Genomic DNA, 25787 nt, shown 5'->3' on the forward strand with positions numbered 1-25787 from the left:
AAGGCAATAATGTGACCCATTTTGTGTGTGCTATATGCAGATTACATCCAGAAAGAACCATTTAACTGACCTATGTTCTGTTACCACTTGCACATCATGTGACTGATAAAATATCAAATTATATTTTCAGGATAGAATGATAATTTATATTTACCTAAGTAACACATTTCTGGAAAAGCATCCAGGCTAATTTTATGGACAGGCTTTAATTTTCAGTTAAGACCAAATAAGTCATAGATATGCATTTTCATTCATGCCCCTTATGTTGGCATTTCTTGAGTATGAGTTACCAGATGCCTTATAGCATCTGGCTTCTGTTTAGGATGAATTCAGTTAGTCAGACCATTAATGATGGCTACACTGAGACATAACTGGAAAAAAAAAAAATCACTCTAAACGTTTATGGGCTTTGTAACATTAACAGTTGCATTAAATCCCACTGAAATGGACAGACAGAATGAAGGGGAAATGTTCTTTTGTTTAGATATATTTGAGCTCATGCTTGAAGATTCCTTGTCTGAATATCTGAAAAGCCAATCTTGAAGGCAGCATGTGATTCCTCTTTAGGACCCAACAGGGATATAACCCCAGGGCAGTGGGGAGAGAATAAAAATATAGAAGATGGCAGGGGAGATAAGCCAGAAGAAGATATGGACCTAGATAAGGTCCATAGGAAAGAGAGCTAAACAGAAAATCCACATGCGTGGAATTTCGGACCCAAGTGCCAGCTGGGAAATGGGCTGAGCTCCACCAGCAAAGACACACTTGCCTTCTTCATTGCTCTTCTTCTCAGGCTGAATCATCCCCCTGTTTTTCTTCTAATGGGAATAAACTCTCTCAATAACAAAACAACAAAAACAGCACTGTAGCTACACCTGGTGTTTACAACTGTAGGTCTCTCCCTGTCGTTACCTCTTCCTTCTCTGTGGGGATTCTTGAAAGTCTTCTTAGAGACACAGTCCTGACCTCAGTCCCTCTTAGACAGACAATCCTGACCCACTTGGCGAGCTTCTGGGGGGAATGTGCACATGAAACTCACTGCTGGACAACTGCCTACAGCCTCCAAGGGCACCTTAGTAGTTTTAACAGAGTGGGGCAGATTTCAGCTAATAGAGCAGTCCCTAAAGATAAATTTCTCTGATAAGCTTTCTTATCTCCTCAAAAAAAGATGAGAATAATTTATTCATGAGATTCATATTCATAGGAAACTTATCATTTAAGAACTCCAGATTCTTAAGAAATCGAGGTTATATCACTCGCTCCCTCATATGTTTTCTGTGGATCTGTGGTCAAATCACTCAGAGAAGGATTCATCGCATCTCCTTCGACTCTTTCAAAAGTTAGTTAGGCAGCACAGCAACTTGCCTTTGGCTCTGTCTTTAGTCACTTCAGAGGCACATCCATGCCTCCAGGGTGTGATTCACCCCATCCTAATGCAGAAGCAGAGCATTAAGTTGAACACTCTTAATTTTGCTTCCTTTGTTAACTGCAGTCCAGAGACAGTTTCTGCGTTGATTATTTTACCCATTTTATTTCATTGACTTAGTCAATGGAGAGAGTTAGGCATCCCTGGATGTAAGTACATCTCACCTACCAGACATCTGGCTTAGGAGGGCTGAATCACACCCAGGAGATGCCTCTCTCTCTATTGACTGCAGAAGTTGTCCTAAATTGTTGCTTCAATCTGGCAATTTGTGCACGGCTAGCACTGGTGAAATGAATCTCCCACTCACTTCCTTCACTAATAGAGAATCTCGTGTTCTTCCATCCCATTCACAGCGGAGATGATTGCTTTCACTCACGTTTTCCGTCATTGTTTTGGTCCATGAGGCAGAAGTACACCTCCAGGATGAAAGAAGTCTGGAGGTTTCAGTGTTATGTGTTTTCTCCCCTGTGATGTCTTGCGCAACAATGAGACCTGCTCTTTCTCCACACAAAGTTCTCATTAACCACGTTGATTACCTGCTAACCACAGAGTCTTATTTTTTGAAGGGATCTCTGGTGGTTTGGAGTTTTATTTGCTTTGGTGGGTTTTTCAGAAAAGAAGCAAAGCAATAAACAGCAGTTTTGGTTCAGAGTCTCAGCCTCACCTGAAATGGATACAGAACAACTTCTGGGGAGTGAGAGTTTTGAGCCACTGTTGCTGTTTCTGTTTCATAGACCCATCAGCTGTACCACTACATGCACCCACCAAACCCTCTAGTCTGATCTTCAGCTTGTCATTGTGTTATTATATTTTGCTCCATCCTCCGTCCTGACTCCATGTCAGGCAAGTTCCTGAATATGAAGTAGAAATATGAGTTAGTTCTTGTACTAACTCCCCATAGGTCTATTGTACCAGAGTATGAAAAAGATCCTCCTTCTCATTCTGATCACTTCTCTGGCCAGGCAGGGGATAGAGTGAGAGCTACTATGAAAGCAAATGGTCATCAGAGGACCCACGTCCTTAAGTAAAAAATAAGTTACTGTGACCTAAAAAGATATTGAGCAACACTTTAGTGACACATACAGCCTGCGTGGGCACTTTTAACCCACAGCAAATGTGAAGAAGTTTGACTCAGACAAAATTACCGGACTATCATTTGAAGTTACACTGAACCACCTTGCTCTGCCAGGAGTCTCAAACTGGACGGGCAGCTTCTACAGATCATCTGACAAATACTGACTTGCTATGCCATAGTGACTGCACTTTGCCTGTGAACCCAGAACATTTATATAAATGATGCTGGATTCTGACAATAATTAATATCTGTATCCATCTCTCTGTTTAAAGTCCTTTCGCAACACCCACCACTATGTTAGCTCAGCTCATGATATATGTTCATCCCCACAATATTCCTGGGAAGTACAGTAATGCCTTTTCCCATTTTGTACATATAGCATCATCAAGACATAGTGAAACTAAGGGCCCATTTAGTCTGACATAGCACAGACAGATATTTTCAGAATAAACTATACTTTTTTTTCATGTTCCAAGTCAACAATTCCCCCTCTTACTGTGTAGGGAGAAAAATCTGTGACCATAGCTTTTTTCAGTGGTCTGCTGAAGCCAAAAAGCCTCAGCCATTTAGCAACTGCATCAGGAGATTTAACTCTGTGTCCTGCTGCATTGGTAGGTAACACTGCATTTAGCCTCAGTGAGTTTTCAAGGGCATAAATAAGAATTGATACCTTAGTTCATATGGGTAGTTTCAGATACTGACCAGTGTATTATTTCAAAATGTGCACTGTAGTAGAGGGGTGCTTTCTATGAAATAACCCAGCTTATATTAAAATCATACATAGAAAATCTAAAAATTAAAATATGTTCTTGCAACAAACATTACATTGTACATTTTATTTGCTTCTTTTTTTTTTGTAAAAATATTAATTGAATAACTCTTTTGTTTCCTTTTGTTTTTTACAATTGCAACTCTGCTAATAGAAAGTGTTTTATACAGGTAATTTGTACTCGATCTGAAGAGTACAACAGCCGACAGACTTTATGCAATGCCGCAAGTGAGGGCCCTATACTGCGAAATCCTGGGAACAATGATAAATCAAGGACCCCAAGGCTCCCATCTTCAGCTGAAGTTGAATTTTGTCTGACACTGACTAACTATGAATCTGGATCCATGGATAAAATGGCCAATTTCAGTTTCCGAAACACTTTGGAAGGTAACATATTTTATTGTATTACACCATTTCCATCTGTGAATTGATTCTCCCTGGGGTTAGAGTCTTTAAACCCTGGACAGTTTGAGCTGATTCCATAAAGCATCACACAAAAAGAAAAAAAAAAAAAAAAGAAGAAAAAAAAAGAAATAGTTATGCTTTCTCCTGGAATAGCAACAAACAGAAAAAATCACATTAAATGCAACTAGATCAGACCCTAAATACATCTATTAAGAGGTATTATCTCCTCCTGTGGTCAGCACCAGGCACAGCAATGCAATCTAACACTGCATAAAAGGTGATCATCTAATAATCTACCTACACATGATCACAACCATGTCCATGTGGGTTATAAGTTTCCCCTGGAATCCACTGTCTTCCAGAGGCCTGGCTGGACAACAAGGGTGAAAGAGGATGCTGACAGTTTGCATATTATGTCTATGTTCTGCCACTGTGAACTCCACAGCAAACTTCTCCCCGAACTCTAAGGATTACAGATTAAGTTGCACCTCAAAAATGATCTATTTCTAGAAGAATTTAGTTATTTATCTTAATGATCTAACAATCTAACTTGTTTTGAATGTTCCTGGTTTGCTAACAAACAAGGATTCTTTCCTAAAAGAGATAGTTACTCTTAATTATCTGTCTACCCAATCTCTTTTGAAACTTGATAAATTGCTAACAAGGATAGCACATAGTATATTTATCAATAAATATTGCTACAATATCATATATGAATATGAATATTCATATATGAATCATATGAACCAAATATTATTTACTTTTGATGTCCCAGAGATTTTTGCTTGCAAGGAACTGTGCAAGGGCCGAAACAATGCAATAAAGGAGTTGGTGTGAGGACAAGAAAGCAAATCTTTTAATATGTTTATTGCCTCAGACTGAGGCAATGAATGTCCCCTCCTTAGATCCTCAGTAGACATGAAACCAAAACCCAAAAACAACCTAATATTAGATCCTCTCTATTCTAAGGAAATCCTGTTAAGAAAGTGACCATGTTTTCTCATAGTCCAACTCCCAGTGTAATTAACCAGTTACTATATTGTTGTCTAACTGTTACAGCCTAGCTAAAGGAGCTCTACAGAGCTCAAGAGCTGATATGGAAGAGAGTAAAGGTCGAGTGACGTTACCTTTCTTTCCATAAGAACATTTCCTTAGAGTCAGAGATCACTGGAGTGAAACTGTGTCCACAGTGTTCCACAATAAGGGGCTTTTTTGGGTGATGAGTCTGTCAGAATGCAAGCCAGATGTGGCTCGGTAGGCATTTATCTATATTATTACAGAAATTGAGCTTATTCCATTCTACACAGTGTTATTCTGAGACAGTTTTTTTTTTCCATTTCTTCTCCTTGAGGATATATATTATTTTTAACTTGAATTATTTCAACACTCAACTTTACACCACAAGACCATAAACATTTCTGTCAACTAACACACTTATTTAGATAACAAGATACTGAACTGCAATGTGAAGCCAAGAACACATGACTAATGTTGAAAAAGGTGGTGGAAAGTTCTTAAACTAATTTTACTGCCAAAAAGCCCATATTGTGTTAGTTTTTTTTCTTACAAATGGCCTGCTTAGTTTTTTGTTGTGTACAGATGCCAAGCTTAATTGCCAGCTTGCATTTATTGTGCCAGTGCCCACTTTTGCGCAACGGCATTCTCACAAACTTGCTAATACTCTATAGTTGCTAACATTTACTTCTTTTTCTAAGCAAAAAGCTTTTCAATGCTTCTTTACTTGTTTACACAAGTTTGTGCCAATACACCTAAGGTCAAATTCTAATCTCTTTTAAATCCAAAGTAAATCCAAAGTAAGGCCATTGACTTTACTGGAGTTACTCTAGACTTAAAAAAATCATAGAATCATTAAGTTTGGAAAAAGGTTAAGGTTCTTAAGGTTCATTAAGGTTCTAGATCATAGAATCCTAGAATCCTAGAATCATTAAGGTTGGAAAAGGCCTCAAGGATCATCAAGTCCAACCATCAACCCAACACCACCTAAGTCACTAAACCATGTCCCTAAGCACCACATCTACACATTTCTTGAACACTTCCAGGGATGGTGACTCCATCACTTCCCTTGGAAGCCTATTCCAATGCCTGATCACTCTTTCAGTGAAGAAAGTTTTTCTAATATCCAGCCTAAACCTCCCCTGGCACAACTTGAGGCACCTCTTGTCCTATCACTTGTTACTTTAGAGAAGAGGCCAGCACCCACCTCACTACAACCTCCTTTCAGGTAGTTGTAGAGAGTGATAAGGTCTCCCCTCAGCCTCCTTTTCTCTAGACTAAACAACCCCAGTTCCTTCAGCTGCTCCTCATAAGACCTGTGCTCCAGACCCTTCACCAGCTTTGCTGCTCTTCTTTGGACCTGCTCCAGCACCTCAATGTCTTTCCTGTAGTTAGGGGCCCAAAACTGAACACAGTATCTGAGGTGCAGCCTCACCAGTGCCGAATACAGGAGGATGGTCACTTCCCTGGTCCCGCTGGCCACACTATTCTGATACAAGCCAGGATGCTCTTGGCCTTCTTGGCCATCTGGGCACATGCCAGCTCATATTCAGCTGGCTGTTGATTGACATCCCCAGGTCCTTTTCCACCAGGCATCTTTCCAGCAACTCTTCCCCAAGCTTGTTGTTGTGATCTAAGTGCAGGACCCAGCACTGAGCCTTGTTGAACCTCATACAATTGGCCTTGACGCATCAATCCAGCCTGTCCAGATCCCTCTGTAGAGTCTTCCCACCCCCAAGCAGATCAACACTCCTGCTCAACTTGGTGTCAGCTGCAAACTTACTGAGGGTGCACTTGATCCCCTCAGGGTGCACTCAGTCCCCTCAACATACAACCTGCAAAGCAGAATTTGACCTTTAAATTCTCATCAGCCCTAACCACTGGCCTAGAAAGCCATACAAAACTAAAATGTGTTTTGCAAGAAAACCAGTTTTGCTTTAAAAAATAACACCTGAAAAACTGTTGTGAATAGCCCAGTGATATTTTAAGCAGTCGCCTAAGAAAATTGGAGGAGATAGGACTGTTGGAATGGTTCTTCCATTCCTGTATCACTGACCACTGCTAATGCTCTCTGAGCTCTGCATACCCTCTGCTAACTGTACTTACAGTGCTTCAGTGAGTGGTAAATGAGCAACTGAGGAAAACACTGCCTGCTTTCAGTATATAAATTTTTGTACTTGTCTGGTTGTACATGGACGTCTGTGGTGTCTGTTATTAGATTGTACAATTTGCAGTTAATATATAATTAAATATTCTGTTAAAAGACATATACCTGACCCAACCGCATGTTCAGTGACAACCACTTATATATCATCCTAAAAACTGTCAGGCAGCCTTAATTTCATGTGGAATCATCAGCTCCTCCTATAATAAACTTTAGGCTAAATCCCCATCTGACTTAATTTGGCCTGGCTCCAGTGAAGCTACTGCTCTCGCTCCTGTTTTGATACCAACACTGGTTCTCATTGTACCTTTACATGAGATACTGTAGCTCAGTAACCCAGAAAAAACCTGGCATCCCACACTCTGGGGTAGTTTATTGCCAGACTAGTGAGCTAAATCAGTCCACAGAAGGAATGATGAGGTGCAGTTAACGCATGGGAGAGGAAGGCATAGCAAGGGGCAAGGAAGGCAGTGAAAGTGGAGTTCCCCTACCTGGAGGCAGGGAGCTCTTATTTTAGCTCACTGCGCTCATAGATCTGTGGCCTCACATTTGCTGTAGTGGTGATTTTACTGCAGCCACCTCAGACATGTTTCCTGTACTCTGAAAAAATTCCCACATTTTCATATATTTTTTTTAATTGGCTCTACCCCTTTTCATATTATGTCATCCTGAATAGCTGATTGTACTTAAGTCTTTTAAAAAGTCTGAGAAAAAAGAATACGATCCAGGCTAATAAAATAAAGTGACACCTCATGTGATTTTATTCCTGCTAACGTTACAATTTATATGGAGTTTTCATAACAAGAGATCAGATATTAAAACTTCTCATGCACGTGGCTAAACATGATGTCACCTTTGACACTGACTGAACGCTTGGTAAAGCTCTCTCGGTTTTGATTATTAAAATAAATTGCTCATTTGCCGATGTTCCGTGAAAACTTGTCCAGAGCCAAAATGAGTATTCTGCGTACTTTTTAATGAATGATCAGATCAAGTGTTTGCAACACATTGAGAAATTTTATGAAGTATCCCAAGTCTGATACAGAACATCTAGCCTTCTGCCTAGACTCTGCATAAAGCTTATCTTCCTTTAAACTTAATGCAGCTGAATAGAAGTGGTAGAGTTGATTCAGAATGATATACAAATAGATAACTTTCCATTAATATTCACAGAAATTTCACAGTATTGCTAAATCAGCTGATTCTAATGATCACACACTGTGGCCACCAGCAAAGGTGGCCAAAATTGTTGCCACTTTCCTGTAAGTTCTGGACAGACTATCAGTGTACATCATTCTTCAAAATTTTATTTTGTCGTTTCCCCTTATTGACAGTCAGGTGACATAGCATTCACAATCAGGCAGATTTCTGTGGGCAAGATTTTCCCTTTGAGAACTTCTGCTTGTTGTTGTTTATGCCACCATGCAATGTCTTCAACAATCCTGGTTCACATCTGATATACTTAAAACCTGCAGTTATCTGTAGGCGTTCCTTTTTATCTCCTAAATCTAGACCACTCCACCCTGAAGTCTTACCATTTTCATCATAAGCCAACTCTACATCCTCCAACTGTCTTGATTATATTTTCTACTCTGACTTCCCTTGAATTTCTCAAAACCTTTGCCATACTATTGCAATCAGAAAGATGAGTGGCTTTTACGGTGTATTGGTTCCTAGGTGCCACAGCTATGATTGATCCTTATTGTAATTATCAGTGGGTTTATGACAGATGCTTTCCCTTGTTTGAAGAGGTTAACAGACAAGATAAAGCCTGATGAGGGAATTTAGAGTGACAAAGCCATGTAATAATTTCACATAGAAGATCGAAGTCCCAGTGGGGTTTAAAAGCCAGGTTTCTACATTCACAGAGTATGACTCTACTCATAAGGCATCTCTAGCCATGTCTCCATTAACACTTTGTATACCTCAAAGAGGAGCAAATCCAAAGAGCAATACAGTCGGTACTAAGGACCCGACTTCCATGTTATACATGAGGATTTGGACAGGGAAGGGCTTCTTTCACATTAGCTCTAGTTCAGTCCCATGAACTGAACACCCAGTGATGGTTGGCATATTTTAGATTTCCTCCGAACAGAATCCAGCTTGCAAAGGCAGAAATTGCCCTGTGGTGTGAGTCACAGCATGAAACAGAAGGACTATTGGAAGACTAATTTCAAAAGTATATTGCTGATCCTTATTCAAATGATAGCTCTTGGTCCAAATAACTAAATAAATCAAGTGTTGAAAGTGTGTGAGCCATTTCCCAAAGAGAAGAGCTAAGATCTTTCTTTTCCCCACCTAACAGATCTGATAAACTGCAACAATATTGGGAAAACACTGAGAATCAGCACAACAAGCATAATGTTCACAGCCCTTTTTATTTGACTATTAAATTGTAAAGATGTTTTAATATGTCTCCACTATGCTTCTGCATCCTACAGCTTACAGAAACTGTGAGAACAAGACAGCTTCAGGAACTAAATCAAAGAGAGAGAACAGAGAGGTTTTGCAGCGAGAGTTAAATAGTAGAACTAGCATCAGGTTAAGAAACAGATTGGGAGGACAACACAAATTTCTGCTTTTATTCTCCTGGAAAATCCCAGAGAAGGATGAGATGGTTGAGTTGACTTCCATTAGGAGTACTTGGAAGTAGGGAGGAAGCTTGGCTGTCAGGACGCTGAGAAGGGCAACCAACATCAGAGCTGAGGTGCGGACAGGCTACCAAAATAAAAACTAACGGAGAGACTCATCTTCCAATATTTCCTATGCAGGGGTTGGGCAGTGTTACCTCTTCTTAAAGGCCATATTTTAAGTGTCCTCCAAAATAGCAGCAATACACAGACTTCCATCATGCAAGTCTGACTGTGGAAGATTATCAATCATTTACCAAATCCTTTTGTAAAATTTATAGGTTGTATTGTATTGGCTCCTATCGATAAAAGAATGTGTTGTAAAGAGGCAAACGATATTAAATGACTGATTATATGATGAGATATCGTCCTGTTTTATAACGACATTATATGATGAGATATCAGCCTGTTTTATCTTAGGAACCTATACATATAGAGATCAAAAATGAATATATAGTGAATATATTTTCTCAGCATGAATAAATGCACACACATAAATGTTTGCAGAGATTACGTTGCCTTTTAACAGCCAGACACAATGGACAAAGAAGTTTAAAAATATAAAGCAATTAAGCAATACATTTGCTGACATGCTGCATTAGCTACATTACTCCTGCACTAGCAGGAGTTTTAATTTAGCTTATTCTAATTTCATCTTTGCTGTGCCTTTGAAATATATTAGCACTCCTTTATGTATTTTCCTAAGCCGTTTTCTAAAAAGCTGAACATAAATGAAGTGAAAGTAGGTACTTTGATCTTCAGTCTTACGGGGAAAAGAATTATACGCATTGTCATATCACCATACGCTTTCCTCTTGCATATATAGGCTTTGCTGATCCACGAACTGGAATATCAAACATATCTCAAAGCGGTTTGCATAATGCACTTCACATCTACATGAATGGCTCCATGTCCCAAGTACAAGGCTCTGCAAATGATCCTATCTTTGTACTACACCACGCATTTGTTGACAGGTGAGTTTAATCCTAGCAAACGTAATTTATTTTGTGTTTTCAGGGTGTGCTTTTCACTTGCATTTCAAAACTGCAAACATTTTACATGGCTTTACATGCACAGCATTTTCAGACGTGTACAGTTGAGCTCTGCTGCTATTTGAGAGCAAGTGTCTTTCCTAACCTGTCTGTATGTTCACTGGATTAAATATAATTTGAGAAGTTGACAAATGCATTCAGCTTTTATTACCAAGGTAAAAATAGTTCTTCAGTGATGTCATAGTGATTAATATATATGGATGTGTACGTCAGGAAGTTTGGACCAAAAGTGTATGACTCATTTTAACATGACTATAATCAGTTGAAACAGTTCCTTTACATTCTAAATGCCAGTGCTGCTTTAATTTCTATTCCATAAGGAAAATACTAGTGTGCTATTCATAAATAAAGAAAAAAAGTCCATATTTCAGTGTGACAAACAAAACTGACTGTCTCTTGATGAAAGAGAGGAGTACAGCTGTGCAGAATGAAAAGAAAGCAAACAGAAGGATATCACAGTTATTAACAAGAAAGGGTAGGGGAGCACAGTTTTTCAAGAAAAGAGTGAAATTGTTATGTTAAAGACAGCATTCCCAGATTTAATGGTGACCTTAAAAATTTCTGTGACACTATAATATATGCAAATGGCTACAAACAATTTACTGTGGATTGTGTTACACCAAACTGTGATGACTAAAGAACTATACAAAAGAAAGTTAGCTAAGCAAAGGACCATAAAAACCACACAAACGATACTTATTCTGGAGCAGTTTGTATGGTGTTACCAATCTTCCTCTACTTTCTCACCATGCACTGACTGTGACTTGGCTACTGTGCTTAGAACAAAAGAACTATTACACTTTATAAACTTTTGGGACATTTTCCATAAATTTGTATGCTTAGAAACCTACTGACTGAGACCCTGCCAGTTTGCAGCAAGGCACTTATTCAGATGATATCCAAAATGGTTCCTTTTTTTGGGACACTGAGGCATGCAGCACAGAAGGGATGTTGATTTCATCTTGCAGACATCATCTTGCAGTGAAATGCTTTAGTTTCAGACAGTTCACAACCAAATCTCCAATATAAAACTGTATTTTATTTAACCAAAAAAGCTAGTTGGTGTAGAAGACAAATTTGAAGTTGGGCTTTTTCTCCTTAGCTTATATATTTAATGAGCCTAATTGTTTTATTCTAACCCATTCAGAAATAGGGCATCAAGTTTAAGCAGGTCACTCAGGCGTCAGTGGAATGGTTTCTTCAAAGGGTGACCCACCTGTCTTCTGCTCCTAATACTGTAGAGTATAATCAGCCTTCTGGAGGTGTCACTTTTGTAATTCTTCTCTGTGAAAAGCTTTTCTTCAGAATATTTTAAAAGTTAAACCTTAGCTGTGATTTAGGATGCCCACCCATTGGCTGCTTGGCAGGATGGATGCACAAGGATTTCAGGTGTGGTTACAAATTTTGAGTTTGGTACCTGGAAATTAACTTTCCAACATCTAGACTATTAAAAAATGGATCAATTGAATATTCAGGGGAAAATAATACAGAAGAAAAAGCATTATGCCTCTGCAATCTCAAAAGAATTGCTTGCCTTAGACATTCACACTTGTGTAAGACCTACGCATCTCTTAGCTCCCACTCATTGCAGGGTTTGAGCAGCACCTTGGTCTTCATGCTGGCCCCTCCCACAGAGGATTTTCAGTCACAGTCACTATGAGCCCCTGGAAATACTTTTCATAACTGTAGTTATTCATTTTAGAAGGCAAAATTATTTGCAAAAGATAACATCATTAAATCCTGCAACTGTTGAGGAAATAAATCTCTGCAGAGGCACTGCGGGGGCAATACAGATACCCATGACGCAACCTCACCACAACTGTGGCAGAAGAACATTACCAGTGCTCTGCAGCTGCTGTGTGTATGAGCTTTAGTACACATGGATGTAAAAACTGATAACAATGCTGCCTCTTGTATAAGTGACAGAAATGCATTAGCATGATTAGGGTTACTTAGCAGCCTTATCCATGACAGATTAATCATGCTTTTAGTTATAATTAATAAGTAGGTGACTGATAGGTACGTACAGTACATTTAAAAAAACCCTGTTTGTCTCCTACATAGACTTTAACTCTGAGGGAATGCGAAGAAGTTATTTTCTGAGAGGCAAGCAAGAATGCAAAGAACAGAGAAAATGGCAGAAACAGTCTCCACAGCAGCAGAAGCACTTTTTCTGGTCCTTATCAACTTTTCTCATTTGGGTGGAACACTTTTGAGCTCATTTCTATCACTATATTGGGCCAATGGGCTTTTAACTAACTTTTTCACTAAATTTGCCAAGGACAGCATCTCTTGCAGGCCTTGGTAAAGACATGGAGAGTTGTAAGATGGGAATGTACTGGCAAAGGGTGTAAAAAGACTGGAAACCAGTAACCATAGGTCTGCTGGGTCTTGCAAAGGCAGGGAACAACTCCATGTCAAAAAATCAAGAAAGGTCCAGCATTTTGAGCATCCATGTAGGATCCAGAAGAGGGATTCCTCACACCACTGCAAATTCCTTGGGTGAAACTGTGTGTGTAGTTTGCTCTCCCAACCTCACATGTCCTGGAGGTGTGTTTCCTCCCCATTGATTTCAACAAGATGTGCCCAAAGGCTTTTGAGGAGCTATTGATCTGAGCTTCAGCTAACCCATCTGTAAAGTGGGTGATATTAGATGCCTACGCAACAGGGACGCTGTCAGGGTAAATGCATTAACGGCTGTGAAATGCTCAGTTACGACCATAATAGGAGTGATAGAAGTAAGGCAATAGATCATTGGAACTGATTTTACATAGAAACATATGGTACAGAGGAGGATAAACAAGCGTATACGGAGTCTGCTGACAGGTGTGAGCCAAATGTTAGGAGCTGCTTTCCAAACTGTGCAACAGGCAGCCTCCCATCTGCTACCCCCAGCCTTTCTTACCCAGGCACAAAATGAGGGAAGGATGGATGGAGCAGAGGTGTAGTTGAGATCTCTCAGGTGAAAAGCAAAGTGTTTGCTTACAAACACTCCCCTCGTTTTTTTTTTTTTAGGTCACTCCCTTTCAGCAGTGCAGTATGAAGGTACCCAGGCAATAGCTTTCTTAGCAATAATAAATCAGGCTCCTTGCCTTCTTATTTGCTAACTAGAAAGCCTAGGGATCAAACCTCAGTGCTTGGTAAAAGCAGGTGACTACCCTGAAAATTATTAATTGTTAATTGAATGGCTTAAAAAAAAAAAGAAAAAACCAACAAAAAATACATTCAGCAAAAATGAGAGCTTTTTTAGCTCTCTGAAGCATTTCTCTTAATTGCAGATCTCTTTGCTATTCAGATATGCTCTACAGTCAGCACAAGGGAATAACAAGGGAGGAGTCAACCCACTCAAGCTGGAAGGAGCAGCTGCACAAGCAGTGAAAGCAAGGGCCCACAGTCCCACTTGAGCTCCCTGAGGTGTTTTCTTTGCTCTGAAAGGAACTCTTTCCTCTGAGTCCATTCTTTCAGACCCAGCATCCCTATAGCCACATAGTATCTTCATCCGTTCACAGCATGTATCTCCTTTGAATGTTTCTTCCATCTTTTTCTCATTTGTTCTCTACCTTTCCCCTCTTTGACCTCTACACCCCACTCCAACAGTTCCCCTTCCAAACTGCAAGAAAAACTAAATAGCAACAGGGAAAATAAGTTGCCATTAAAGATCTCCATGCTACTTTATACCTGTACAGCAGCTGATGCAACAGGGCCCCAGTTCTCATCTCATTCCTAAGTTCTGCAGCAATAGACAAGGTTTATTACAACAATATGGATCACTTTCAAAGGCTCTGATTTTAAGACAAGCAATTTAGAACTGATTTTTCTAGGGACACCAAAGAGGGTGCACCCTTTCTTTACTTTCTGTCACATCAGATGAACTAACAGTCTCTATTTTCAAGGCCCGTCATTGCCCATCCCCAGATCATCCATTAGTCATTGCTAGGGAACTCACTCACCGCTCCAAGTGAGTTTGTGATATCAGTCTCTATCTTACATCTGTTTTGCATTCAGACAAGTCCCTCCATAATCCTCCCGGCTGGGATTTGTTCACCCTAGACATCCACAGATTCTATGACAATTCAAGTTCTTCCCTTCGACATGACACTTGGAGAAACGCTCAGCTATTAGTCAGCTGAAACCTTCGCTTAGTGGGTGGACCGTTGCGGTCCCACTGTGTGGTTGCTTAGTCCTCCTCCCATCTGTTTGTATCCATCTGTTGTCCCTTGTCCTATATGTAAATTATAAACTCTGTCATGAAGGGACTGTCTGATTGCTCTGGTCTGTGCAGCCCCTGGCATGTTCCCAGCTTCTGACTGTGTCTCTCAGGGATCAAAGCAACGTGAGCAACAGGCAATACCAATTGCTTCATTTTCAATTATATGAAATGACAACAACAAGGGACAGCTGGACATCCCTACACTGATCTTGATGGTTCAGTCACTGTTTGCTTGCTATCACAAAGGACTAAATTCTTGCATCAAAGTGACAAAGCCTTCAGGAGTGGGGGGTGTGAGTGTATATTTGTGTGTGTGCACACACACTGCTAAAAGTAACCCAAGTCAAGCGTAAGGTCACACAGGGAACGGGGACACTTTCATTTACAGTCACTTACATACATGCACACTGCCAAGTGGGTGCAGGAGAAACTCTCCTACGCATCAGCTTCAGAGCCCAATGAAAATGCCACAAATTCTGCCTAATCAAGGCAAGTGTCTCTGTGCTATTCAGCAACATCAGCTGCCACAGACTCCTCTGCAGGATGCTAAAATAACCCCTTCTGCTTCAGTGGCAGGCTGGAGCTGGGAACTTTAGGAAATGCCAGACTCTGGCTTATCTGAGGATCTAACAATAAAATGTTCCTTATCGCATTGCTTATCAGTAAAGTGTTCAACTGGAGCAATCTGTTCAAATATATATTAAAAAACCAAATCTGCACATCCTGATTTGCATGCCAGCAATGCCCTATTCCCTAAGACAACACTATGGATGCTTTGAGTTCCTGTGGACTCAATATACTCACCTTCATGCCAGTCCCTTCTTCCAATCAAAAAAAAAAAAAAAAAAAAAAAAAAGCGCATTATGTCTAAAGTGATTTTGTTGGGAAATACTTTGACAAGAGGAAATTTGATTTTCATTCCCAGGAGATGTCAAAATAAAAGCTTCTTATTTTTACTCTGTTTTTGAAACAGAACATTTTCATTTTCTCTTGAATGTCATCTCAGGTTTTTTAAACCAAAAAATGGCAAGAGAAAAGCCAAGTTGTTCCCTTGTTTTGAAATGTTGACAGGAAACAAGAACTTTATTTTAGCAGTTAAAAACTATTTACTTCAAGAATTTGGAACATTGGAGTGAAAGCATTCTAAAGGAATCATTAGAAATTCTTGTAAGGCAACATTAGGTTTCCAAACTTGTTTAATACACGAAATAAGAGTCATTTCTCACCCTGAACTGTCTCCAGTGGGACACAAAACAGACAAAGCATGAGACCAAGGAGTGTTATCCCCATTTGGTATAAAGAAATTTAGAGACACCAAAACAAGTGACTTAAGCACAGCTGAGATAGAGATTGCAATAGAATGATATATCAGCTAATAATAAAGCAGTGTACAAAAGGAGAAGTCACTGCATAAACACTAGGCGTGTGATTAATTTTCTCCCTTGATACAGGCATAGCAAGACTCTTATTGCTTTCTGAGGTATGTTTGCAAAAAACTGATGACACAGCCTAAAACTCATGTTTTTCTGGAGCTGCATGAACTATGGCTTGGAGCCACATGAAATCTGTTAAACAAAGGCAGGTCAAGAGGCTGCCATCAGCAGGATACCTCCTCCCACAACAACAGTAAGCCCACAGTGCTTCTGCATCATGTCAGCTCAGGATCTTTTACTGTCTGTGGACAGCACTGTATCTTCCCAAGTGCCTGCATAAAGGCAATGGATGAGGTGAAGTCATCTCCATAACTATTCCTGGCATGAAGGTGAAACATGGTTAAAGTCCTTCCACTCAGTGGAACCATGAGCATCACTGAGATACTGCTATGGGGTAAGCAATACAGCTTTTATGAGCAAAGCCCCTGGGATTTGCTACTGACCTGGAGATGTTTTTGCACCATTTCCAGAGCTGAGATGATGGCGTGTAGCAGGACAGCCCCTAATGCTCCCAAATACTAGTTTACCTCCTAAAAGCTTTTACATTTTGCTAATATGTCTTTTGATATCTGGCAGCTGAGTGAAATCTTGTGGAAGCTGGTGGGTGTTACAGTAACTTCTTACTGGGGATACATGTCCATAAACTTCAGTTTGCCTTTTAAAATTAAACATCTGGACTATAAAGTGTTAGTGTAGAAAATAATTTAAAAAAAATATTTTCATGGTGTGGCAGAGATGGGAGTGGTGGGACAGTATTGTTGGGGGCTGAATGGTTTCAGTGGGACTGGTTGCATATGCTGAATGCACGCAAGATGAATAAAGAGAAAAACAAAACCACTTTAGAAGCAGACAGGGAAGGTAGCAGGAAGACAAGGACAGCTGGAGAAGCACTTAAATGTGATCATTGTGGAGTAGTAGCAAAATATCCAAAGATGTCCCCATAAACCATTTTATCTGTAGGACTATGAATAGTGAGGAGCACCAAGCAGGAGATTACATTGACCCTACTGCCCCAGAGAGCTCTTTTGTCCCCTGGCACCTGGGTGAGGGATAGCATCGGCATTGGAACCAACGACTGCTCACACCTTAACTACCTGTTAACACGTAGGCTTGCATCAGAGCCACAGCTGGTGGAGCTGCTGGTTTCTCCCTCTACAGAAACACACCTTCAGCACTGGCTAAGCTTTATTCTTCTTGAGCTACAATGCAGGCTTCTCCTTTTGAGCCCCACTTATAGTCAGTAAGACAATAGTCAAAATGTTACTGACTAGCAATCAGCTCAGATTCAAGCAACTCTGCTGAGGCACCTTTTTGTCTTTTGATTGGATGAGTCCACTCAAAATGCTTTTTTTTTTAACCTCTGCACAATGCCTAGCTAGCACAGAGAGTTTGTTTAAACTCAAGTTCTTAAATTGCTATATTACAAACACCCACAACACATGTAATGCTTCAGGTGTATGACCCATTACTGGTGTATGTAATGAGAGTGAGCCTGGGGAAGTCATCTCCCCACCTCCAAAGCTCTTGGGGGAATTAATTACTTTTTTGCAATGCATCCTGGATGGCAGTTGCCTCTCAGACCTCTTCTCCCCACCTTGCATGTACTAGTCAACCCCTGCTGGGAAGAGAGCGCTGACCAGCCTGCACAGCTCCGTCCCACCAGCAGGCTCTGCAGCACGGCAGCAAGGCAGCCCAGCTCTCACCCTGCTCTGATGCTTAACAAAATCACCTCAGTACCAGCAGCTGCTGTGCTGGAAGCCACCATGTCACAGAAACCAGTTCTGTTTTACCAGGAGGGACATCAGAGGAAGAAAACTGCTCTCCAGCGGAGTGCTTCATGTGAGGGTGGGCCAGGAGTGACTTTGGTCACAAGCTTTATTGGCACACACAAACTCCTACAACAAGTATGAGATGCAGTGCTGATCAGTACTGAAGGGGTGGGAAACTCAAGCACAGAAATTTTTAGAAACAAAAGCAGGGAAGGATTTGTCCTAATTTGGGTCCTCTGTGGGGATGTCTACAGATGTGCAGGGGGACACACACTCCCTCTGTTATCACAAGCCCTTGGCTGGCACTGAACGGAGCTGTTAACCTTCCCCTCTTAACCTCTCAGGCTTAGGAGCATGTTAGCCAGAGCTACTCAGCTTGTTGATGGAGCTGACTCACTCAAAGTGGGCTCAGTATGTGGGTAGAGTGAGTTCACATCTACTGCAAAATACCACATAAATATATCCATGGAGAACAGAGTGTAAGTGGGAAGGTTGGGGTGTTGCTGAGAAACATAGCTCCCCAGTATCTCTCCTTTGATATCGCTGTGTCCAGGGCTGAAAGGCAAATCACACACTGAGTAACTGAAGCTGGACTCTAACATCTCTTTCCGTAAGGCTGGGCATCTCCTGCTGCTGCAATTGCAGAGCATCCAAAGGGATGCAGGAACACGTCACAGGTCCATCGAATGTGTATCGGGGCTAGAGCAGTGGCCAGGAGCACCAGCAAAGGACTATAGGTTTAGACCAACACTCCTCCAGAAGACCTCCCTGCTTTACACATTGGACAGACAGGGGCCAAATCTATATAGTACACTTGAGGCTGCACCTGCGTCTTAAGTAATCTAAACACACAAATAAGTCCCCTGGCAACCCACAGACAGACCATATAGAATTGGAGACAGAGAGGAATAAGGACAAAGAACAGGCTCTGGAGATCAATGTTCTTTTTATCGATTAGGCATGTATAAAACCTATAGCGCTGTTTATTCACCTTGTTCTAAGGGAATAGTGAGAAGAAGGTTAAATGGACATCTTCTGGGTTATAAGTGAAATACAGTAGTTGTCAATCTCACCCGCCATGTCATTATTCAGTCTAGATGTTTGTAATGACCCATTCTGCTCTTAAAAATCAATAGTATAGGAGGTTCAGTTCAAACAGTCCCATTTAAAGTGCATGTTTCATATCATTCTTACAGCAAGATTTCAGTTCAGCCAACGCAGCTATAGAATGGATCACTTTGTACACTAAATATTATGCAAGCGATTAGTGGTTTTTAAAAAGAAGGGTTACTTTGCCCTAAAACTTGGCAAGAGCCACATGGTTAATCTTCACCTATTCTCTTAACGCTGGAGGAGGAGAAAGCTCTCCCTGTGACACAGCGATCAAGACAAGCTCTGATGCAGACAGCTAGCATAGTGTTGAATTTCCTTCCTGCAGCACTTCTGCAATAATAACTGCTGTAATTGTTCAAATGGTAAAAAATCACAGGAAAACATGGTACTTTTCTCACCCACGTGTAGCTACCTTCTATTCATCAAAAGAAATTATCACTTTGCTACCACGGATGTGATTTATATATTACATGCCCTTGTGAACCTCAATAATGACAATCTCTCAGTCTCAAAAGAATTGAATTACAGAGCACAGGAGTGGGTTACACAGAGTCAGTCCAGCTACCTCCCCAGCAGTCCATTTTAGTCGGCTTGTTATCTTTCTCTTCAGGGGAAACTACTTATTAAACGTTGCAGCAGTTGGCATTTGTACTATCTCTAACTTCAGCTGATGTTTTTCTGTTAGCTGCAAGCCATGGCAAAGATGAACCTGAAAAAGTTAACGCAAGATATACTCTCCAGCAAACCTTATTTTTTTTTCCATGCAACACATGGTTGGATTTGGATTTCCTTATTTAAAAAACACACAGGACACACTGTTGTGTCTCATCTATATCTTGGGTTTTGCAGTGTTGGGCAGCACTGGAGATCTAAATCTGAACGAGAAACAAATATTTCTAGACAAAAAATTGCATTTGCTTGACAACGAAGGGTGGAAAAACATACATGAAGACATCTCTTTTAAAGAACAAGAATTGCTCTCCTGCACCTAGGAAGAGTCATTGCCATCTTTCACTGGTGTGTGATCAGATATCAGTCCAAATCTCATCCCAGCTAAGCCTTACCTAAACTCACCATTTCTTTCCAGCAGAGGTGCAGAATAAGCTTCCACAGGAGTCAGCTTGCTCTGTCGATACCTGGGTGATGATGAGGCCATTACCTAGTCCTACACTAGAGAATACTGACATTCCTCTGCACAGATTCCTACACAGTTTCTAACACTCAGCTCCTGCCTTTAGTGCCGTGAGCAATGTGTCATGCTCAGCTTATCCATTATCTCCTTCTCCAGTAGGAATAAAGCTTTTTATGTTGCAATCCATCAACAACTGATCAAACAGCTGGGCTCAGCACTTGTTGGTTCAGCTTACCCAGTTTTCCGAGAAGTCTGAAAACAACATTTCTGTGAGGTTTATTGACTCAGAAGTTACAGGGCTGCCCAGTAGGTTGGGTTTTGTGGTACAGGAGCTGTGCCCCAGACTTATATGCAATAGGGTCAAAGCTGCAAGCAGCTATACAGATTTTCTGGGAAGAGTTACGCATTTCACAGGGTGACTCATGGAAATCAGCATGGCAAAGAGGGAACAGAAATCCAGGACTTCAGCAGCAATCTTCGAGAGAGGAGCGACACTTAGTCCCACATCACCTGCAGCGATCTCTGCTCAGGATTGTTAGGATTGAATCCTCTGTGGGATGGAGGTTGGAGGAAACGCTGCCTTTTTTATCCCAGAGGAGAAACATTTGCAGTGCTGCGTGATTATTGGAGCAATGACTGGGAGCTATGTAACACTCTGCACCCAAATCAGCACACTAAGCAGCAATGATTCAACTGCATCTTCTCCAAATGGCTATGGATACCCAAATTGCCTGACATAAAAGGCTGAAGACCCTTTTATTTCCTTCATCCCTTAATGTGTTGAGGGCATTTTAAAGATAAGGGGGAAAACTGCTCTAAATCACATTGGTAGAGGGAATATTAAAAATATAACCCCAGCAGCTGCAGTAACCTTGAAGCTTTCAACAAAGTAGGAGATGGGCAAAGAAAGTGACTTTGGTTTTCTTTTAGATGGGATTGGTTGTGTGGGACTACAACTTTGTTGTCACCCTCCCTCTTGTTTCCTTTATCTGACACTTCCCAAGCACCCAGTTTGTGCAATGCCATAAAGGAGAACAAAGGAGATGGAAGTACAGATGCTTGCAGTGGGATGGTGAAGCAGAGCAGTGCCAAGATCCTGAGGCACCACATGGCTCCCCAGCTCTGGTGGTCCTTTGGAATGGGTGGGAAGGTGTCAGCACAGTGCCTCAGCCAGAGAATGGTCCTTTAGGAGGCAGCTGCAGCCAGTGCCAATCTGTCCGGATAAGTAAGAAGCTTCATGTCATCTGCACATTGTCCCTCAGTGTTGCACTGTGGTCCACAAAAACAAACTTTTTGTTCAGAAGGTGAAGTAAAGGGAAAAAACAAAGTAGGCCAGACCTTTAATGAAAATTAATATTTATATTTCAGAGACATATAATTGATCTACATGGGAATGTATGCTCCAAGAAAAAAATCAGAATCATTGCATCATATGATGAAAGAGCTCTACTGGGCTGAAGCATCCTTTTTTGTCTGTTTTGTGCAGGTCTGTGTTTAAAGTGTTGCAGGCTGCCAAATCTGGTAGCCCAACAGAGACATGGCTACCATAGCTCCATGTTCCCAGGTCTAACCAGTAGTGAAGCTGACCATCAGTGGGCACACATGCACACAAGAGTTATATATGCATATGCATATATGCTTATGTGGTTGACCAGCTACGCAGATGAACACAAAAAATACAGCACCCACACAAATTCCAACAGCACCAACAACTTTATCTTCTTGCCTTCTTTGGCTGACCAGGATGAAATCCTGTTATGTGAAAATATACATATAAATATATACATGCATATATACATATTTATACACTCCGGATCCCCCAGTAACTGGCTTTAGATGCCTAGTCTACCCAGCAACTGCCCCTGGATCCCCTGGTCTCCCAGTTGCCTCACCCACAGGCAGACGCACACATGCACAAACAGATCTCTCCAGTAGCTGGTTCAGGAACTGGTATAGAAATAACTTGACAGTGGGACTGCAAGGGGTTGTGGAAGAAGCCTTGTGCCCAAGGATGGCTACCGCATGTTGCAGCTTGGAAGTGATGGTGGAAACCCAGATGTTTCCCAGCAGCTAGACACAGAGAGAGCACTGTAACCCAGGGAAGTCCTCTGCAGTGATTCAACAGTGGAAGAGACATGGTCTGAGAGGCCTTGGATGGGTTTCTCACAATAATTGAGGGCAGCTTCTTAATTTTTTAGTCAGACACTTGCATTATGACCAGTGCAATTTGTTTACAACATGCCTGAGAGTCCCTGTAGTGTCTTTAGCCAACTTAAAACAAAAAGAAAAAAAAAGGACACTGCAATATAACCGCATACATTGGCAAACAGTACAGTGCCTTGACTTTACAACCTCAGCATCAGCAGCTCTTCCAGGACTGAAGCACCGATATTTCTCCCAAATGCTTGGGATGGGAATTACCTGAGGTGACTTTGTAACACCAGCTGACTAGTGCCAACTTTTAAAGTGATGACTACTGTGTAATCACAGTCCTTGGACTGGCATTTCAGCTTTCCTCAATTTGTTTCCTTTTCCCTTTCTTTCCAAATGCAAATACATGTTGCTTGCCAGATTTATTTTACAGAATGTCAGATCTCATGATACTGAAATAAATTGTATAAATGAGCTCTAAGCAACAGTATTCTGCCTTCCTTCTGCCGTAGTCAGCCTGATCTAGCCTCAGTCTCACAACTGTAGATGAGGAATGAAAGTCCTTACATCAAATCTGGCACAACTAGTGACATGGCTTCATATTTGAACATGATAAAGTTATTAGTGGCTTACAAACCTGACACCTAGCAGCTGAATCATTAGTACTGTCTGTGTGCAGGCTTAGCTGAGGCATGGATTTATCAGGCTACTGAGAAATAAAGGGCACAGTTTCGTTGCTGCTTTAAGTCAACTTAACCTGGCAGATAGGTTAAGAAGAAGAAAAAATCCTGCTCACCAATTAGTGCTACCCAGGGGTGCTCATCTCTGTTCCTCCCTTGTGCTGGTACTGGCCATCAGGCAAAAGCACGATGAACCAGGTCTGTGACTTTGTGTTACCTCAGCTGTCCCAGAACACATGAAAACAAATGAGTTGTTTGGTTTTAAATCAAATCAGTTCCTTAATCCTGGTTATGGCGTGGTTGTACAAATGTTTACAAGGAAAGTGAGGACAAGAATGCAGGAGTAAAGCAGGACTGTGTCCTCTGTAGCGGTATGGACCCAGAGTGACCATGAACCTTCACCATAAGTGGACTGTAGTCCTTCCATGGGGATACCTGCAGTGTCACACATGTTCCTGGCTGTGTGGCAGAGGAATTCATACAGAGGTACTGAACCCTCTTCTTCCTCCTTTCCCTCTCTCCAGCTGTCCTTAATTGCAAGGTAAAACACACCAGATTAAACTTCTCCTAGAAAATCTTCCTGAAGGGGCAGTCGGGTTTACACTACACGTCAGTGTCTCTGTGGTAGTTCAATACAAGGAAACCTTTAATAACAGACATTTAAGGTCTGGTTTCTTCTACAGTGCAATTGGTCAAGTGTAGCTCTGTTTACAATGGTGGAGGCACCCTGTTGGGAAATGGCTCTTAGGAAAGATGCTTTTCAAAATGATAATGAAAATGCCTATTTTCATTGTTTTACTCTATTTTTCTAGGTTTTAAGATTTCTTTCCTGTGAGCAGAATCTTTTTTCAGAGCACACAACACTATCTGGAACAGTATGAAGTTATCCAGCCTATATACAGCAGTGCTCTTATACTCTGCTTGATATTTCCCACTGGTGACATAAACCTCTTTATTTCTTGACTCATCCTTTCATCAGCTATAAATTCATTGCATATATTATTCATGGAATGATATGAATTCCAAAATATATATTGCTGGTCTTTTTTTTAATCATCCTCAAATCAATCTTCTTTTCCCCTCACTCCTTAAAACAAGGGTTTTTTTTTTTTTAATTAATTCTCCACTAAGGCTCATTTAATTTCACTTTGTGTAATCTGGTATGTATGGAGCAGAACAAGAAAAATATTCAAATCTATTTATATGCAATTAAATGGAAGTGATCTATCCATGTCTATAGATTGCTTAAATTTTCTCTGTGAAAGCACCTTACCACACTAAAAGTCTTTGTGAAAGCTAAGTATATTTCCCCAGAATGAAAATTTAAACTACCAAAACATCAATATATCAGGTGGGAGTTTTTATTACTTTTTTACCACATACCAGCTCGTTAGACCTATCAGTGCTGGAACACACAAGTATCAAGCTCATGAACGGTTAGAGAGATCTGTATTACAGATATATAGCAAAATACTTAAATAAAAATGAGATTCCATGCTTTGCAGTGGTATAACCTGACTCCAAGAGGTATCATAGTCTGGTAGGCACAAAGTAGCCCCACAGCTGAGGTCTCACTCCACTTCAAGATGCCTAGTATGAATTGCGGAAAGTAATGTTTACTGTGCCTAATTTTTTGGAAGTAAAATGGGGCCTCTAATACTTTCTAAAAGGAATATGGAGGAAGAATATTCTTTGTCTTTATGACTTTTAGTGAAACCTTCTGACCAGGTAACTTCCTTTAGTTATTTCTGTATCAAGCATACAGCTTCTGACTGAATCAGAGGATTTAAGTGACAGTGAATTTACCATGTCCCTAGATCAGTTTTTCCAATATTTAAATACAAACACCAAGTCTTATTTTAGCCTAAATTTGTCTAAATCTAACATAAGAAGCATTGTGTTTCTTACCACAAAAATAATCCTTGCATAGACTGTTGATCATCATAATCTAGTAATTCTAAAACTTCCAATATTTACTTTAGCAATACAACCACTGCAAAATAATTTCTACTTTGGAAGTGCAATATCAAGAGACTGAGCCTCTTTGAGCTCTAAATGTGAGACAGGGCATCTTTCAAAATTCAAATTATTCTCCTATTACTTTTGGTTCCTTAGCCTCTTATTTGGGACATGCACTTTGGGCACTTTGATTTCTTCACGCAAAGGAAGAAGCCTTCCAGATAGAACCAGTCTTTGCTCTAATCTAGACAGAATTATTTTTTAATCTGCTCAAGGCCTTTACATAAAACTACCTCTTCCAAGTCACTTTTCTTTGCTGATGAAGAAATACAGAGGGCATTAGGGCTAGATCAGAAGACTGATCTCCATTTCATGTAGTTAATTTACTTATTTTAAATCTCTATTTCCTAAATCTTTATTGCCCGTGACACATCACCCTGGAAGATTTATGGTCTATTCCTGCTAGATCCTAGGTTGGGTTCTTCCTATTTCCATTCCCTGAATAAAATTTCCAATGACTTTGATTAGCTCTTCTCTTCTTTCCTTTAATCCTGCCTTGCCATCGCCACCACGCTCACATCCCATCTGCTCTCTTCAGCACTGCCAACATCTCCCAAATGACGCCAGTCTAGCTGGGATTGCAATGCTAAAAAAGTCTCCATGTCTGGAAAATGTCACTCCTACCTATACAAATAACTAATTATCTATTTGCCCTCTTTGTCTACATGCTGAGGAGGAAAGTAACCAACCAGACTGCTGTAGGAGCCAGATTTCTGTTTCACTGAACTTCTGCCCAGTACTTTTG

At 40.7% G+C, this 25787-nt stretch overlaps 1 protein-coding gene across 1 annotated transcript in view; it reads left to right on the forward strand.

Annotated features, from left to right (window-relative positions):
- The window catches only part of TYR (tyrosinase), a gene marked incomplete at its 3' end in the record, with an annotated part of 37794 nt that overhangs the window by 7395 nt on the left and 4612 nt on the right, over positions 1–25787 (forward strand). Inside the window, exons 2-3 of the mRNA XM_010078890.1 lie at positions 3441–3657; positions 10310–10457. Of these exons, the coding sequence (XP_010077192.1) occupies positions 3441–3657; positions 10310–10457 (365 nt within the window). The remainder of the gene's footprint in view (positions 1–3440; positions 3658–10309; positions 10458–25787) is intronic.

The sequence above is a fragment of the Pterocles gutturalis genome, unplaced genomic scaffold (assembly GCF_000699245.1).
Source record: "Pterocles gutturalis isolate BGI_N339 unplaced genomic scaffold, ASM69924v1 scaffold21163, whole genome shotgun sequence".
Classification (NCBI taxonomy): domain Eukaryota; kingdom Metazoa; phylum Chordata; class Aves; order Pterocliformes; family Pteroclidae; genus Pterocles; species Pterocles gutturalis.